General features: G+C 39.2%; 3 protein-coding genes and 1 non-coding gene across 4 annotated transcripts; 2 read left to right on the top strand and 2 right to left on the bottom strand.

Annotated features, from left to right (window-relative positions):
• Positions 1-1,039: 1,039 nt before the first annotated feature.
• Positions 1,040-2,423, bottom strand: LOC141823254 (putative WRKY transcription factor 26). The gene is made up of 5 exons (XM_074710516.1): positions 2,202-2,423; positions 1,985-2,095; positions 1,603-1,901; positions 1,342-1,509; positions 1,040-1,262 (listed from the first exon to the last, which is right to left on the bottom strand). The coding sequence occupies exons 1-5, from the start codon at positions 2,421-2,423 to the stop codon at positions 1,040-1,042; spliced, it is 1,023 nt and encodes a 340-aa protein (XP_074566617.1).
• Positions 2,424-3,578: 1,155 nt separating this feature from the next.
• On the top strand, positions 3,579-6,827 carry LOC141837671 (pentatricopeptide repeat-containing protein At4g21300-like). The gene has a single exon (XM_074725043.1). It carries the CDS (start codon positions 4,160-4,162, stop codon positions 6,518-6,520), a length of 2,361 nt encoding a protein of 786 aa, XP_074581144.1. The 5' UTR covers positions 3,579-4,159; the 3' UTR covers positions 6,521-6,827.
• Positions 6,828-7,658: 831 nt separating this feature from the next.
• TRNAS-UGA (transfer RNA serine (anticodon UGA)) lies at positions 7,659-7,740 on the top strand. The gene has a single exon. It is a non-coding gene; the product is annotated as a tRNA-Ser (tRNA).
• A 2,518-nt stretch (positions 7,741-10,258) lies between these two features.
• On the bottom strand, positions 10,259-11,583 carry LOC141831882 (expansin-A4-like). Its single transcript, XM_074719301.1, has 3 exons — positions 11,319-11,583; positions 10,931-11,243; positions 10,259-10,836 (listed from the first exon to the last, which is right to left on the bottom strand). Exons 1-3 carry the CDS (start codon positions 11,437-11,439, stop codon positions 10,533-10,535), a joined length of 738 nt encoding a protein of 245 aa, XP_074575402.1. The 5' UTR covers positions 11,440-11,583; the 3' UTR covers positions 10,259-10,532.
• Between the last annotated feature and the right edge of the window lie 4,563 nt (positions 11,584-16,146).

The raw sequence follows: 16,146 nt of genomic DNA, 5'->3' as shown, positions 1-16,146 counted from the left end.
AATCAGTATTTCATCAGGAGTATGACATAACATAAAAAGAATTAGACGTATGTTAATATTTTGATGGAAATATATCAACTAATAAAAAAATGAAATTAAACCACTGTAAATGTAATCCTCCGATATGTAAATGATGATTTAACATTGTTGGTGTTCAATTTAATAAAAATTTATTTATATACATTCAAAATAGATATAAAAAATAATTAAATAAATAAATTTAAATAATTCATTAAACTAAATAAATAAGTTTGAACACATATGTATTTAACTCTTTAATATTCGTGAACAACATTCGTAATCAATACTTATAAATTATGTTCATCGATAAAATTTTTATTAGCATGTTAAATAAACCGTGAAAGTTTTAAAATAAATAAATAAATTTATATTATCAAATTTAATAATCAACGTTTAAAATATAAAAGTTTCACATAATTAAATAAGTTTAAATTGAAAAATCAATAATATCTAAATGAACCAACTTTAAATTAAATTTAAATCAAACTTAAACTAATAAAAAAAATTATACTAAACTTCACTAATTATGATTATTTTATTTTAGACTCTTACCTTATTAAATATACTTGAACATCATTTACAGTCCCCTGGATGATACTTACAAGCATCCAGAAGCTTCTCATGGAGTCTACGAAGAGGACAAATTGACTTACTTGACCGTAGACTTTACAATGAATTTTTTCCAAGGCAGGTGGAGCAGAATCTTACGACCTTCGACCTTTGACTTCTCAAAGATTTTGCAGTTCAGAATTTTCATATCTTCCACTAAAAGAAAAGAATGGTAGGGTTGTAATTTTTGTATTATTCAAACCTATTTATTTATTTTACAAACTTGAACTTGATTTGACGTGTAGATGTTACTTATTTGGTTATTTAAATTTTTTATATTTTTAATTTGTTTGATCGACTGCGTTTGTTCATTTTGAAAACTTTATTATTTCTGTAACAGTTCGATAAGATACAAACAGTTTATAATCTCTATTTATTTATGAATATTAATAATTTGTACACATACACATTAAGTCGTTCCATCGTATATATTGTCAACTGGCCGGAGGAGGTTAGAGCGAGCAGCCATCGCCGGAGAAGAAGGCCGAGGCCTGCTAGTCGATCCTCTGCCCTTCGGCACGTCATGGTTGTGCCTGCCTTCGTACGTCGTGATCACCGATCTCCGGTCGCCCGGTGCCCTCTCCACGTGCTTCCGAACTCGGCAGCCCATGGCCGTGCATTTGTAGTAGCTCCTGTCGATGATCAGATCAAACAAAGTCGATACTCATCGTGAAGTTCAATCTATATACGTAATCGATCACACTTTTTCACCTCGGATTTAGATTTCCTTTCACCACCTTCTGCCCGTATTTTTTCCACCTGTATCCATCGTCGAGCACATCGACGTCGCTCGGAGTTTGCACCACCAGTCTGGTCTCCCTGATCGTCCTGCTTCCGGCGGCCTGAGGCAGGTCCTCGCCGCCGCCGCCGCCTTCCTTCCTGCGAGTCGAAAGATTAGAAAATTTATTTCTTTCCAACAATTAAAGCTGCGATTAATTAAGCAACTAGCCGTCGCTTAATTTTGTATCGTACTCTTCTTCGTCGAATCCCTCGACGTCGCCGTTAACTGCTTTAAGAGGCGAAGGAGCGTGAGTCGCCGGAGAGGAAGCTGAGGTTCTCCGAGTGAACCGAGGCTTTGGGTGGCTGTGCACGCCGTTGTACACGATCTCAGTGATCTGCCCATCCGACGAGCTCTCCACCTTCTTCTTCGTGGGGCAATTAGGGTGAGTGCACCTGTAGTAGTTCCGAGGGTTCTCGGTACCCCGCACCGGCTTCGTCCCGTATTTCCTCCAGTTGTAGCCGTCGTCTGGCCTCAGACTCCGTCGCTCTCGCTCCCTGAGACGATCATCGATCGATTCAGATTCACAAAGACTTAAAGTCGACCTTGAGAAACTAAATCATCGAGAATCTGAACACGTACTTGAGTTTGGAACGAAAAGTCAGAGCCTTGCTGAGAAATAGCAGAGGAGAAGTTCCAGTCGAGATGCTGCGCAGGCAAAGAGCCGGTGGTGGGAGAAGGCAGAATCTATATCGATCGATCGATACAAATTAATCGAGTTCTTGAGTGTTAACAGATGAAGGAGATTAATTCGATTGAGAAAGCAGCGAGATTAGTTAGTTTGCTGACTTACTGAGGAAGAGGAAGAGGAGAAGAGGACGTGCGAGTGTAATAGCTCTGTAAGGCTAAGTCCGGTGCCGGGGAAAGAGAAGAAGGAAGGAGGAGGAGTTGCAGACTTGAACTTGGCTGCGCCACCCGCCGGTTCCTGACTCGTACCGGGAATTGGAGGCTCCTTGGTTCCGGTGAGGAGCTCGGTGAACGAGGCGGCGAAGGGCGAGGAGGAGATGCCAGCCATGGAAGACGCCATGGAGATGGAGGAGGGAGGAGACGTCGGTTTAATAGCAGAGACGTACGAGAGGTTTTAACTTTGGAGCGTAGTGAAAAGGAAATGTGACATGTCTTGGATGGTTGCTTGGATGAAGGGGTTGACTTGTGTATGAACATAAGAGTTGATGAGTTGACTTGTAAGGGCGTCGTTGCTTCAGCTTGGTATTATGCGCGACTCGGTGAGCAACACAGCCGATTCATCGCCGTTGCTGCTTCCCTCGCTATCCCGTCCAACCACAGTCGGCCGCTGGCCCGGGCATTATCGATGTGCCGCTCGCCGGCGCTTCGGCCGACATCGGATTCCGGCTAGATTGTGATTGGAATCCGACGCAATTTGGTTGGAACGTGGCTGGCAATGGCACGAGCCGGATTCTGACCAAATCGCGGTCAGATTCCGGCCAAATCGCAATCAGAGACCGGTCGAGAAAGGACCGACGTGCGACAGCGGTCCTTTCTCGGTCGATCTCCAGCTGCGATTTGGTCGGAATCCGACCGCGATATGATCGAAAACGACCACGATTTGGCCAAAATCTGACCGCGATTTGGTCAGAAATCGACGCGCACCACTGCCGCCCGCGTTTCTAGCCCAATTACGTCAGATTCCGACCACAATCCGTCAGAATCCGATGCCAGTCGACGCGCCAACGAACAACGCGTCGATCAAGCTCGTGCTGGCGTTCGGCGGTGGTCGGACGGCACGGCAAGGGCGGCGACAGGGAGTTGGGGCGGAACACTGTGCATTCTCACATTTGCACGGTCAGATCTAATGTGCGATCGCATGATGGATGGTGGATCGCGTGACGCTCATGGGCACGCACGAGAGAGTCACAGAATATCAAACTCGTATATATATATATTAACGAAAGTACCTCACTTTTATTAATTATTAAAATAATATTGTATTTGATTTTTTTATCCTAATTAAAATTTTTTACTAGATCAAATGTTATGGGAAGTTTTGGGAGCTGAACCAAATGTGAACCGGTTGGGTTCGGTAGCAATTTGGGTTCAGGGATTTAATTAAAAGAGGATTATCTAGAATTTAATCTTATACGAGGAAACCTAGCCGAGTCCTCTTATTCGCGATCTCGCTGGGCTTGTTCCTCTTCTGCTTATCGCGATTTCCTCCGGCGATCTCCTCCTCCGGTGGTCGGCCAGCCTACCCCGCTCTTATTCAGCGCGGAGACAACGAAAACTCCACTCTTCTTGTCTCCTGATAGTTGCTGCCACCGCCGCGTCCGCCGTCGACAGAGGCGGCCGCCAACCCATTGCTGAGAGCCTCCGCAACCCTCTTCTGCTGGCATAGTGAGACAATTTTATGTCAGGCTTTTTCCCCCGACGCCGCCTCTACATCGAGGCAGTGATTTGTGTGTAGAGACTTCATTTGCTTTCGATTGGGAGAGATAGTAGAACCAGTGGTTTAAATGATTAGTTGACGTTAAATGATTCACTCCAGATCTGTGGGTCTTAATTGTATCAGTGATGGGTGAACTGAGAGTTGTTTGTTGAGGATGATTTGGAGTTCATCGCATTTGGCCGGGTACTATCGTGGTTGTCTTTGATCATCATCATCTGCTGCTACTGTGGTTGGCTCTTCCCTGTCAATGAAATCAGACTCATTTTGTATTGCTTATTGCTTGATTTCAGGAGACCTGACATGCGTAGCGTGAAATAGAACAATCAGTTTAGACTTACAAGAGTAAGATGCTTCCTTTTTGTGCTGGGTTCCAGTTACCACTCAAAAGGTTTCTTCAATTTGCACTACGTAGGGGTCATTCAAGGAGATTGTATGATAATACTTGCAAAAGATTGGCATTGCTCCCAACCTATACCGTGAAGAGGTTTGAGTTTTGCCCGGAAAGATCCACTGATATAAGATTGCTAAGGAAGGTTCATGCTAGCATTTTAACTCATGGACTTGGAGGTAGTATTTCCTGTTATTCTAACTTTGGTTGCCTTCCTAAATCTCTACGGATGTCCCATACAATTGCAAGTAAACAGATCTCTCCTTGGAATTCAGCTATCATTAACTATTTTAGATCAGGTCATTTTGAGGAAGCTCTCCTGTTGTATCTAAACTTAAAATCTGAAGGAATCAACATTGATAGTGCTGCTATTAATTTTGTCTTAAAATGTTGCATTGAGCTCATGCATTTACATTTTGGAAGATCTATTCATGCTGATGCCTTAAAGACTGGTTTAAATAGTAATATGTTTGTTGGTTCTTCTCTCATTGGTGTGTACTTCGCATCTGGAACCATCAAAGATGCAGAACGAGCATTTGAAGAGATCTCAGAGAAGGATGTTGTCACTTATACATCAATGGTTTCTGGCTATTCCAGATTCACTGATTTTAATGCATGGAGGGCATTTGATATTGTCACTAAGATGCACAGTGAAGGACTGGATGCAAATAGGGTTACTCTTGTGAGTTTGCTCCAGGCAGCAGCGCATTTACGAGCACTTAAAGAGGGTTGTTCAATCCATTGCTATGCTTTCAGGAGAGGCATGGGCTTTTCAGATGAGGTGTTTCTGACCAGCCTTGTAGATATGTATGCTAAATGTGGTGCTAGTGCTGCAGCAGCATGTGCACTAAGACAAATGAAGAGAAGAAATGTTGCTTCATGGAATGCACTAATTGCTGGTCTTAGTCGATCTGGTCAAATTTCAGAATCTTTGAAATATTTCCATCTCATGCAACAAGACGATGATGTTTTTCCCGATTCTGTCACATTAGCTAATATTCTTTCAGCTTGTTCTAATTTGAACTTTGAGAAGTACACCACAAGCCTCCATGCTTACATTACGAGAAGAAATATTTTTCTTGATGAAGTTTTGACCACTTCTCTGATTGAACTGTACTCAAAGTTCAACAAAATGATACAAGCCAGAAAACTATTTGAGAATATCAGCTTCAGAGATGTAGTCTGCTACAATGTGATGATTTCTGGCTATCTCCAAAATGGAAAAATTGAAGAGGCCGTTAACATCTTCAGTGAAATGAACAAAGCAGGTACAAGACCAAACTCTGCAACAATGGTGAACTTTTTGTCTGCATTTACAGATATAGAAGATGAAAGAAATGGTAGGTGTATTCATGGTATTGCAGTCAGACATGGCCTTTGGTTAGATTTAGATCTTTCCAATATGATTATGCACATGTATGTAAGATGTGGGCAAATCAACACTGCGAGAATAATTTTTGATTTGATGGCACACAAAGACTTGATTTCATGGACAACAATGATGCAAGGTTATGTAAATTATGGCTTTGGAGAAGAGGCTGCTGCATTATTTGTACAAATTCAGGGAACAGGTAGCCAGCCTGATTCACTAACCATTATGACTCTACTCCAGGCATATGCTCAACTGGGCAATTTAGAGTCAGTCAAAGATATTCATGGGTATATATACAGAAGGTGTATGGAAGAAGATATTGCCACAATAAATTCTCTGATAATTACATATGCAAAGTGTGGGAGGTTAGATATTGCAGAATCTGTGTTTGGTAGCATCCTTACAGAACCTGGACTGACCTCGTGGAATACTATGATTGCTGCATATGGCATTCACGGCTACTGCAAAGATGTGCTCAAGATGTTTGACCAAATGCAGGGGAAGAATGTGAAGCCTGATGCATTGACATTCAGTTCAGTACTTTCAGCATGTAGCCATTCTGGTCTGGTTGAAGAGGCTTGGCATATCTTCCATTCCATGAAAGATCATTCGGTTTCTCCACAGGAAGAGCACTACAATTGTATGATCGATTTACTTGGTCGAGCTGGTCGACTCGAAGAAGCATTGGCTTTGTTGAAGCATTCTCCAATGCGAGACAAGGCTGCTGGAATGCGTTCTTTGCTTGCTGCTTGTAAGAACCATAAGAATTCCGAAATAGGAGAGGCTATTGGAGCCGAGCTCCTAGAACTAGAGCCCCATAATTCAGGTACATATGCTCTAATGTCGAATGTATATGCTCAGGTGGGCAAGTGGAGCGAAGCTGCATATTTATGGGCTCTAGCTAGAAAAAGAGGATTGTCCAAGGCACCTGGGTACAGTTTTGTTTAGTCGGGCAAAAATGCCTCTGCAACTTGAAGCCCTTGGAAGATTCGGATCGGACTAATTTATTTGCTCAGCCGAAACGAAAAGTATCTCCTAAATCATTGAATTTCTATTGTATAGATATTTGCACAAGGTGGAGATGGTGGAGGAACTAGATTTCTTCGAGTGTCGATTTGGATGTTTAATTTGAAAGAACTCCAAGAACTAGAGAACCAGGTACATATGCTCTCTATCGGCAGAGAAACTGGATCAACAAAGACACATGATGTAGATTATGATTATAATTAAAATTATTAGGGGGCATTTGGTTGAAGGGTTATGTTGATAATCTTATTTATTTGTCCAAGGTTATTGTTGATAACTTTATTTAATTTATATTATGAATGATTCTCAAGTAATATAATATCACTGTCATGTCAATAAATCTGTTATAATTTGGGAATGTAATTACTTTGGTCGTCTAAGATTTTTTATAATTTCGGAGATTAATTAATTTTTTTTTCATAATTATCTTTTGATTTAAAAATTAAGTTAATTAAAATATATTGTGAAATTTAATTGAAATTGAAGTTAATTAATTTAATAAATTTTAATTTAAATAATTATATATTTAAAAAATATAATTTATTTTAAATTTTGAAAAATAAAATTAATATATTATATTTATTAATTTAATAAATTATTTTATTAAAATAATTATTTTAACAAATTATTTTATTAATATATATATAAATTTATTTTAAATTTAAAAAATAAATTTAATGAATTATATTATTAATTTAATAAATTATTTTATTAAAATAATTTTATTTTATTAATTAAAATATATTAATTTATTTTAAATTTAAAAATTATTAAATAAATTATATTTATTTTTTTATATTATCAATTTATTATCATCATTAATATTATTAATTTATTTTATTTTAAAAATAAATTGAATAAACGGTAATATAGTAAATGTCAAACTAGTTATATTTTATTCTCTTCAAATAAATAAATTGAAACAAACAGTATTAAATTAAATTTTATTTTTTATAATCTTGGTTATTTAATTACCTGCCTTTTTAATGTTTTATAAATTAAGTAGCCTCACATTACAAGATTATGTTATATAGAAGTAAAATATGTTTTAGCACAAGGCGTCGATATGTCCGAGTGGTTAAGGAGACAGACTTGAAATCTGTTGGGCTTTGCCCGCGCAGGTTCGAACCCTGCTGTCGACGAATTTTTTTTTATTTATATTATTATTAATATAAATATAAAGATGTAAGTTGCTGGGATATAATTTTCTGCTCCAATTCTCTCGATTGTTTTTTTTTGATTATTTAAAACAATTGAGGCATGACGAGCTACATGGAACAGTCAACTACATGAGAACCATCAGCTACTTCAGTCGACGCAGGACTTTGTTCAACCATCTTCATATAATTTACAAGTAATTTCAATGAGCAATCTTCCAATTCTGCTATCAGAGACGACTTTCATTCAACCGTCGACTAAGATTTGACTTCATTCACTGTCTCAATCCACTGCCTAACAAACCATCTAAAGTACAAACAAACTCCGTTGACTCGAAGAAAACAGAGAAAGTCAATAATTATATATCAGAACAAGTCAGCAAGTGGCCGTGAACAAAAACGACCAGGCCTTCAATTTTCAGACTGCTTCATAGAAATTACTACGCAATTTACGACGGTTGTCACTCTCCTCTCTGGACTTTGACTCGCTTTAACGTGAAGATGCTAAATATCTAAAAAGAAGAGGAGATCCAACAAGTCAACCCCCACAATCTAAAATCCTGCACTGGAGATCGACGTGTCAAACCCGGTAATGGCAAACGCGTAGATTAGATTGACTTGCACAGCCTCGGCCTGCAATTAAGGCTTTAAATCGCAGCAGCTGCCGCACCAGCTAGCAGCTTGTGAGTTCTGTAATGGCGTTCAAAAGCAGAGCCCTGATCGCCCTCATCGTGCTGCTGCTGCTGCTGCTTCTGGCCGGTCGCTCCACTGCGAGGCCCGTCACTCGGCTGAGCTCTGCCCATGGCGAAGGCGAAGGCTGCTCGGGCTCAGGCTCGTCGGCTGGCTTTGAGCCAGTGATCGTGAAGCCCCTGCGGCGCCATCACCGACCTCGTAGCTTGGGGAAGGAACGGTTGGGAAGGCTCTTCTTTGCGAGGCTGCCGAGACAGAGCAAGCCGCCTTCCGGTCCGATCGGAGGAATCAACAAGAATCACAACTGAGTTCATTCGAGGAAGAAGGAGAATCACAATCTCTCATTTCTTTCTTTATATATAGTTTTTTCCTTTAGGGTATGCATACAACTTGTTTAGACAATATAGCAATATAGAAATGAAATAAATTGTTTGTAAGAAAAGTTCTGCTGCAATCAATGGCATATTCATCCAAACAACAATATCTATTTGACCAAGAAGCATGATTTGAATCTCAAATGAGATAAGTATTGTGGAAGTATTTGTGAATGTATATAAATTAACTCCTACTTTATTTGATAAGCAAATCAAAAAAGGAAGATTATCTGTATTCAAAATTAGTTAAGTGAAACTTATACATATACGATAATAACAATCAAATTTTATCACTAGATGGGTCAGTTAGGTGGATCATTTTATATCATTGGATTTTATTATTTACTATATCTTTATCTATATTTAAATAAATTATATTTTATTATTATTAATTAAGTTTTTTTTTAAATTTTCTTTCTTCATTATTTGAATGCATATTTGTCATAATTTTATATTGTTTAATTAAAATATTTATTGATCTAAATATATATACGTATTATCTTAAATATATTTTTAGAACTTTTCCTTCAATATATGCATTCTCTCTAATATTCTTATTACTTATCTTGTTCATCTTATCATCATTCTCATCTTTACAATCCTTATTTTCTGCTCATATGGTCAAATCATAATCAAAATTCAATTCCATATAACATAATTAATAGGTTTAATCGTTATTTTATAAAATTTCTTTTTAACTTTTAGAAGTATTTTACTATCACAAAAAACATACGATATTTCCTCCATTTTCCACCATCGTTTTATAAAATTTAGATATATAGCTTATAAAAAAATAATATCTAAATATATGAAATGCAGGAAAAGAAAAAGAAAAAGTTTAAACTCAAGGTCAAGGATGAAGATGTAAATGAATCAGAATTTTCCGAGGGATGACGACACAGATGATAGTCTACCAAACCTCAAAATTGAAACCTTCCTTGACTTTGTACTATATTCTAATTTTTAAAAATTTATTAAATAGGATAACATTGATTTTAACACAAATAATAAGATTATGAATTTAAATTGTACGTTTATTTACTACAATTACTTCTCCTATATATATATATATATATATTTATTTATTTATTTACTTGGATCTCGTTAATTCATTATATGCTAAGTTTGTTAATGTTTATGGAGTGCATGAGCCAATCACTTTCGATCATTATGTTATTCTTGTGTATCGATTAGTGCAATTATTTCTAAAAAAGAAACAAAATAAATTCTATTATTTACAATATTAGGTGAAATTAGAAGTGTCTCAAAATTAATATAAATCTCTCCCTTTTTTTTCTATTATTAGAAGTTTGTTCACCAATTCTGCAGCACGTTAAACTGAACCGAGCTTGTCTCCTCTGTTTTGGTCCTCGTCCCGACTGGACAAAGCATATTCCGGCCACCAAAGCTCAGATTCTTTTCACACGCTGATAATCATAAAACACACATATATGTATATATCACGTAACACACTCGATCGATCGATCGATAGGTGATGACAATCCAATCCCCTGTTCTATAGCTAATAGCTACAGGCATTGCGTTGGCTTCCAGAAATTCCAGAAAGCCATGCCGTGCCATCCCTTAAGAAGGTACATACTCAGTTACTATGTAGTTTAGGAGGCTCCTGCGGCCTGCGGGTGCTGCCCAATAAGCTACCTCAGCGTCCGACGAGCCTTCTACGGTTCTCGCTTCGCCGTTGACTCGGTGGGCTTAGAACTGGCCTCCCTGGAAGGTCTGGCCGAACTGCCAGCCGGCGGGGGCGACGTCGAAGCTGGTGACTGTCCGGCCGTCGCTGGTCGTCACCTGGAAGGAGAGGGACTGGCCGTCGAGGAACGAGTTGCTCTGCCAGTTCTGGCCCCAGTTGCGGGACATCGCCTGCCAGCCGCCCTTGGAGCCCTTGATCGACACCGAGTGCACGTCTCCGGCTCCGGCCACGTTCGTGATCAGGACCAAGTTGAAGTAGGAGTGTCCGTTGACGGTGAACCGTATTCCTCCCTTCTTCACGCAGGGCACTCTGTGGGAATTAAAAGCAAAGAGAAACAGTGGATGAGCAGGGGAATGAATGATGAGGCGATCGGCGCTTGATTGCAGGCGAAGGCTAGCTTCACCTGCGGAAGGAGACGGGGACGATGCCGGCGCGGTACTGCGCGATCTGGAGAAATGCGGGCTGGGCGAGGTCGAAGTGCGGGCGCGGGGGGTTGCACCAGCCGCCGTCGTCGTTGGGAAGGGCGAGGTTGGGCGGGCAGAAGTTGGTGGCGGTGACGACGATGGAGCCTGGGAGGCACCACCGGGGGTCGTCGGCGCACTGCAGCTGGTAGCAGGAGCCGCAGCTGAGCCCGTCGTTGAATAGCGCCGTGCTGAGCGCCGCCGTGTTGGTGCCGTAGCCCTGGCTGTAGAGGTTCCCGTATCCGCAAGCCCCTCCTGCAACCATGCAATCCAATCAGTCAACAGACCAAGATCGAGTTCTCGATCGGCCAGCATTGTCGATAAACTCACCCATGGTGCCGGAGGCGTCTCCGCCGCCGTAGAAGGTAGCGTGGGCAGTTTCCCACCCGTCTCCGAAGGCGCAGCCCGACAAGAGAAAGAAGAAGTGGAGGAAGAGAAGCTTTTTCGCCATTGGAGGAAGCTTTTTCCCACCTGTCTCGCTGTCTACTTGCCCAAGGGAGGAGGCGGTGGGTATTTATAATCACAGCCACGGCTGCCATGGCACCGGCATCGTGTCGCTGCAGAGGCAAACGGACAAACGAGCTTTGGCTGCTGGCTCGAGAGCGAAGGCGAGCACATGGCCTGGTGGCCGTTGAAGTACCAACCGCTGCGCGCGCGCGGGGACCCCTCCACATGCGCTAGCTAGCTGCAAGGGCCATGGCGTCCCCGCGCCACATCCAGCACGAACAACATGCCACAGTTTCCCAGAAACGACAGGCCAATGACAGCAGCAGCAGAGGCGCCACCGTCCATCGCCAGATTTGGTATATTTCTCCTTGGAGCAAGCGCCATCAAGATCACACCGCCCGCCGGATTCTTCCACCTCCTCCTTAATTTTCCGATTAAAACAAAATCATCAATCATACTTTCTTTCAGTTAATCCAATTAAAAACTACTCTAAATCTCTCGGATATTAAAAGTCGATCGGCAATCATTCCTTCGTCGATCATATTTCTGCGGGCGGTTCCGGCGCGCGCTTCTCAAACCGGGCAAGACATTCCACGCGGATGCAGAGAACATTAAATTCCATGTCCCACAGTTCATGTCAGCAGCACATGCCTCTCCTCCTTTTCCGCCCTCCTCCACATGGAAAATCAGAGGAAAAGTGTGATTTGACTCCTAGTCATCAATCGAGAACAGCAGCCACATGCGTGCTCCATCCCTTCTCGCTCGACTTGTTCCGCCATATCTGTACTTGTCATCCCGAATCAGCGCAGGAATTGGCTGCAGAGCACGGTCCCTGTTTTTTGTTTTTTTTAATCTCTAAAACCTGCTGCCTTTTCCTCCTCCTCTCTCTCTGTGACAGTGCAGGATCTCAGTCGAGCTCGGCGCAGCAGCATTTACAGTCTTGTTCATGTGCCTCTGGCTCGAGGCGGGGCCAGCCATGCGGTAGCGGTGAGAGAAGATTTGCATGCATGTGAGTTTTATCCTGCAAATCTTGTCTTGATGGGAGGGGGAAAGGGAAAGGACACAGGATCGGATATGGGTGGACCAGGAATTGAAATCGAAGATTTCTTTCATGTGCAGCTGCTCTTCTCCGACGGACGGAGGGGTTGGAAGGTAGCTACTGGGGAGCCAACCATGTGGAGGAGGTGGCCCGCCCAGGGGTGGATAAATCCTCTTTCTCTTGGAGACGTGCAGCGGTGGGAGGGAGGTCGCCGACTTTGGGCAGCACGAAATGGATAGATACTGTGAATGAAACGAAGAGCCATGAGAAGAGATTAATCGATATAAATTAAATATATGATGTCAATATATATATATATATTGTATTGTTGTTAGTTTGAATGTCGCATTGGTTACAGTAGAATGAGTAGGTCAGTTGTTGCTGCCATGGTTGTGATCAAACAGTGGGGGCCGGCGAGTTGCGCATCCAACAGTCCGAGTCCGGTGGCCGGCGGTGATCGGACGGCGGCGCGACGGCGGCGGAAGTGGGCGGGGGTCGACGGTCGCGCACGGATCGCGTAGGGATGAGTCGCGCGGGATATCAAACCTATATATATATATATATATATATATATATTCGAATGAGAGAGATGGTGATGCAATGTAAGTTTATGTTTACGAATAAAAATAGTAAATTGTTTTTCTATTTTTTTAAAATAATTCCTTTTCTAATACTTTTACAAAGATATGATTTTTTTTTAACTTGTTGTGAGAAAAAGAAGCACTTGCTGGGTAAAATGAAAAGCAAAAATTTAAAAGATATTTCTTTTTTATTTATTGTCAAAAGGACCTCCAGTCTTTTTTTTTTCTTTAAATACTCTTGTTCTTCAATTATGTAATAATATAATGTTATAATAATTATGTTCCATAATTGATGTAGGAGGATTAAAATATTTTTATTATTATATTATAATAATTATGATTCATAATTTATAGAGAGGATTCAAATATTATTATTATTATTTTTATAATTATTATATTATAATAATTATGATCTATAATTTATGCGATTCAAATATTATTATTATTATTATTGATATTTTTTATTTTTTAATAATTTTTAAAATTTTTGATATTTAGAGTAGTATTTAAAAATTTTATTTTTTTATATTTTAAGATTTTTTAAGTTCGTTTAAGTATTTTTAGGATTTCGAATCCATTAACAAAATTTTCTTTCTATTAAAATTTTTTTTTACAAATTAGGATTTTAGGTCTATATAAGAATCTTATTAGTTAATGTTTAAGAGAAATTTTTAGTTTAATAATATTTTTTTGATAGTGTTATTTATTTCTCTATTTTCTAGTATTCTTCTGAATTAATAAATTTTAGAAGATTAACGTTTTCAATCAACGTTCAATATTGCCGGTAGGATAATCGCTATCTTATTCTGTGTCAGTTGGTATCAGAGCTCTCAGATCCAATAGATCGTCATCGTGGTCATGATTGTGACAGACATGTTCCGACTGAGGAAGTTTTACACCGTGATCGTAGCACCCAAGATGAGATTCTTAATCTATAGAGACAAGTTACAAAGTTATTCCAGCATTAGTGACCTAAGATCTTTTCTCTTATTCTAATTCTAGTTTTAAAATTTCCTATCACAATCGTGAAAACTATGATCGAAAGAAGCGGTATGAAGATATTGGATTTTCATTGATCTTCTCGAATTTTCTAGGACTGAGGAATTTGTTAATTGACTTAACGAAGTGGGGAGAATTTTTTATTATGAGGAAGTGTCCGATCGTGTAAAAATCAAATTGGTCGTCATCAAACTCACCAGCCGAGCATCAACATGGTGGGAGCAATTGCGACGCTCACGAGATAGACAGGGCAAAGTTAAGATCACTGATTGGGAGAAGATGAAAAAGAAGATGAAGAGTCACTTTCTTCCTTTTGGCTACACTCAGACTGTATTTCAATGATGTCAGACGTTGAGGCAGGATGCAAGATTGATTGATGATTATACGGAGAAGTTTTACCAATTGATTGAAGAATATGTGGAAGGCGAGATCGAGGCAACTAATGATTCAGTTTATGACGATGCTGACGAAGAGGAGATAGACCTAGACGAAGTGTTGATAGAAGATCAAAAATTCACTTTGTCCGATAGCAATCAACAACTTGTTTATCTATCGACGAAGCCCCAGTCTCCATCGTCTCGCCTTGCATTGACTCGACGCTCCAATTTATTCATCATGACAAAGACAAGATCGAGTCAATTGACGAGCCAATATATGACGAGGATGAAGTTGTCGATGAAATAGTCGGTGATCTAATTCTTTATCTTGACGCCGATGTTGATAAGTTGCTCAATCAAGCTCCTTGCCAATACTTCTAAATGCATCGACACTTCCACTGCACAGGAGACTTCTCCTTCAAAGAAAGCACCAAGTCTTGCCCAGAATTTTGTTAACCATTCAAATGATTTAACTTCAACAGACATGATGTTGCATCAAACAAATTTATCCAAGGACATAGAAAATACAGATACTTTGATTGTATTAGAAGGACATGAGCAAATGTAAACAAAGATTTCAACTAATAGAACCAAAGAAATAGTAGATGATTATGATTTGAATGAAGACATTCTTGTGGACGAAGGAAATCAAGGGAAGTCAACTATCACTTCAACAATATCTTCCTCTTTAGTACATATGTCTTGCCAATCTTTTTTTCAAATTACATGTCAACTAATTTGCCAGTTTCAGCTACTGTAGTTGCTTTAATTTTTTTTTGACCTTCTGTGAAAGGATCTTGGAAAGCAGAGCTTCAAGCCTCAATAGTTGGGTTGCTTCGGAGGTGGGCAGCAGCTTGTTAGGACTGACTCTAGTAATCATGGGAAAGGTGGCGATGACAAAGACAGTGGTGAGCGACTGTGGTTACATGTGTGGTGGTGTTGCTTGTTATGCATCACCGTATGCGAAGTTCGGGTTGGTGGTCGCAGATCGCTACAATGATTAAGGAGCTTGAGGAGCAAGCCACTTTGCCTATTTGGAAGTTGCAACAAGTAACGGACGCGATGACAATAGAGATGACGGTGGATTATACCGAATTAATGTCAAAGGATCTTCCTCTTGGACAACCACCTAACACTACTTTAAACTCGAGGATGAATTTTTTTCAACTGAGATAATTGATGCACGAGAATCCAAATATTATTATTATTATTTTGATAATTTTTATTTTTAATAATTTTTAATATTTTTGATATTTAAAGTAGTTTTAAAAAATTTTATTTTTTTTATATTTTAGGATTTAAAATTCATTTAAGATTTTAAAATTTTGAATCCATTAAAAAAATTTTCTTTCTATTAAAATTTTTTCTTTCTTTTTCAAGTTAGTTATAAGAAATTTTATTTTTTGAATTTAATAATATTTTTTTAATAATATCATTTATTTCTTTATCTCGCAGTATTTTTCCGAATTAACAAATTTTAAAAAATTAATTTCCAATCAACATTAATCAATATTATTATCAAAATAATCACTAGCTATCCCATCCGACGTCAATAATAACATAACTAATTATAAATATGATCCATAATTATATATTTTAATTTTTCTTTTATATTACAACGATTATGATTTATATATATTAGCACCGAAATAAAGATATTTTTGAAAAAAAATGAAATATGACACCTTTTGACAATAAATAAAAAAAGGTGTTCT

Source organism: Curcuma longa, chromosome 1 (assembly GCF_044706935.1).
Source record: "Curcuma longa cultivar G26 ecotype Majalengka, Jawa Barat chromosome 1, ITB_CL_G26_1.1, whole genome shotgun sequence".
Lineage (NCBI taxonomy): Eukaryota > Viridiplantae > Streptophyta > Magnoliopsida > Zingiberales > Zingiberaceae > Curcuma > Curcuma longa.
The sequence above is the reverse complement of the archived record's forward strand: the minus strand, read 5'-3'. Positions and strand labels throughout refer to the sequence as shown.

Bases quoted from the DNA above. Each gene is read 5' to 3' on its own strand.
- LOC141823254 (XM_074710516.1), bottom strand. From the start codon at position 2,423: ATGGCTGGCATCTCCTCCTCGCCCTTCGCCGCCTCGTTCACCGAGCTC. The intron at 1,902-1,984 runs GTTCAGATTCTC...CGTCTCAGGGAG, and splicing joins CGTTCCAAACTCAAGTACGT to CGAGAGCGACGGAGTCTGAG. The intron at 1,263-1,341 runs GTGAAAAAGTGT...GATCATCGACAG, and splicing joins AAAGGAAATCTAAATCCGAG to GAGCTACTACAAATGCACGG.
- LOC141837671 (XM_074725043.1), top strand. From the start codon at position 4,160: ATGCTTCCTTTTTGTGCTGGGTTCCAGTTACCACTCAAAAGGTTTCTT.
- LOC141831882 (XM_074719301.1), bottom strand. From the start codon at position 11,439: ATGGCGAAAAAGCTTCTCTTCCTCCACTTCTTCTTTCTCTTGTCGGGC. The intron at 11,244-11,318 runs GTGAGTTTATCG...GCATGGTTGCAG, and splicing joins AGACGCCTCCGGCACCATGG to GAGGGGCTTGCGGATACGGG. The intron at 10,837-10,930 runs GTGAAGCTAGCC...TAATTCCCACAG, and splicing joins GTCCCCGTCTCCTTCCGCAG to AGTGCCCTGCGTGAAGAAGG.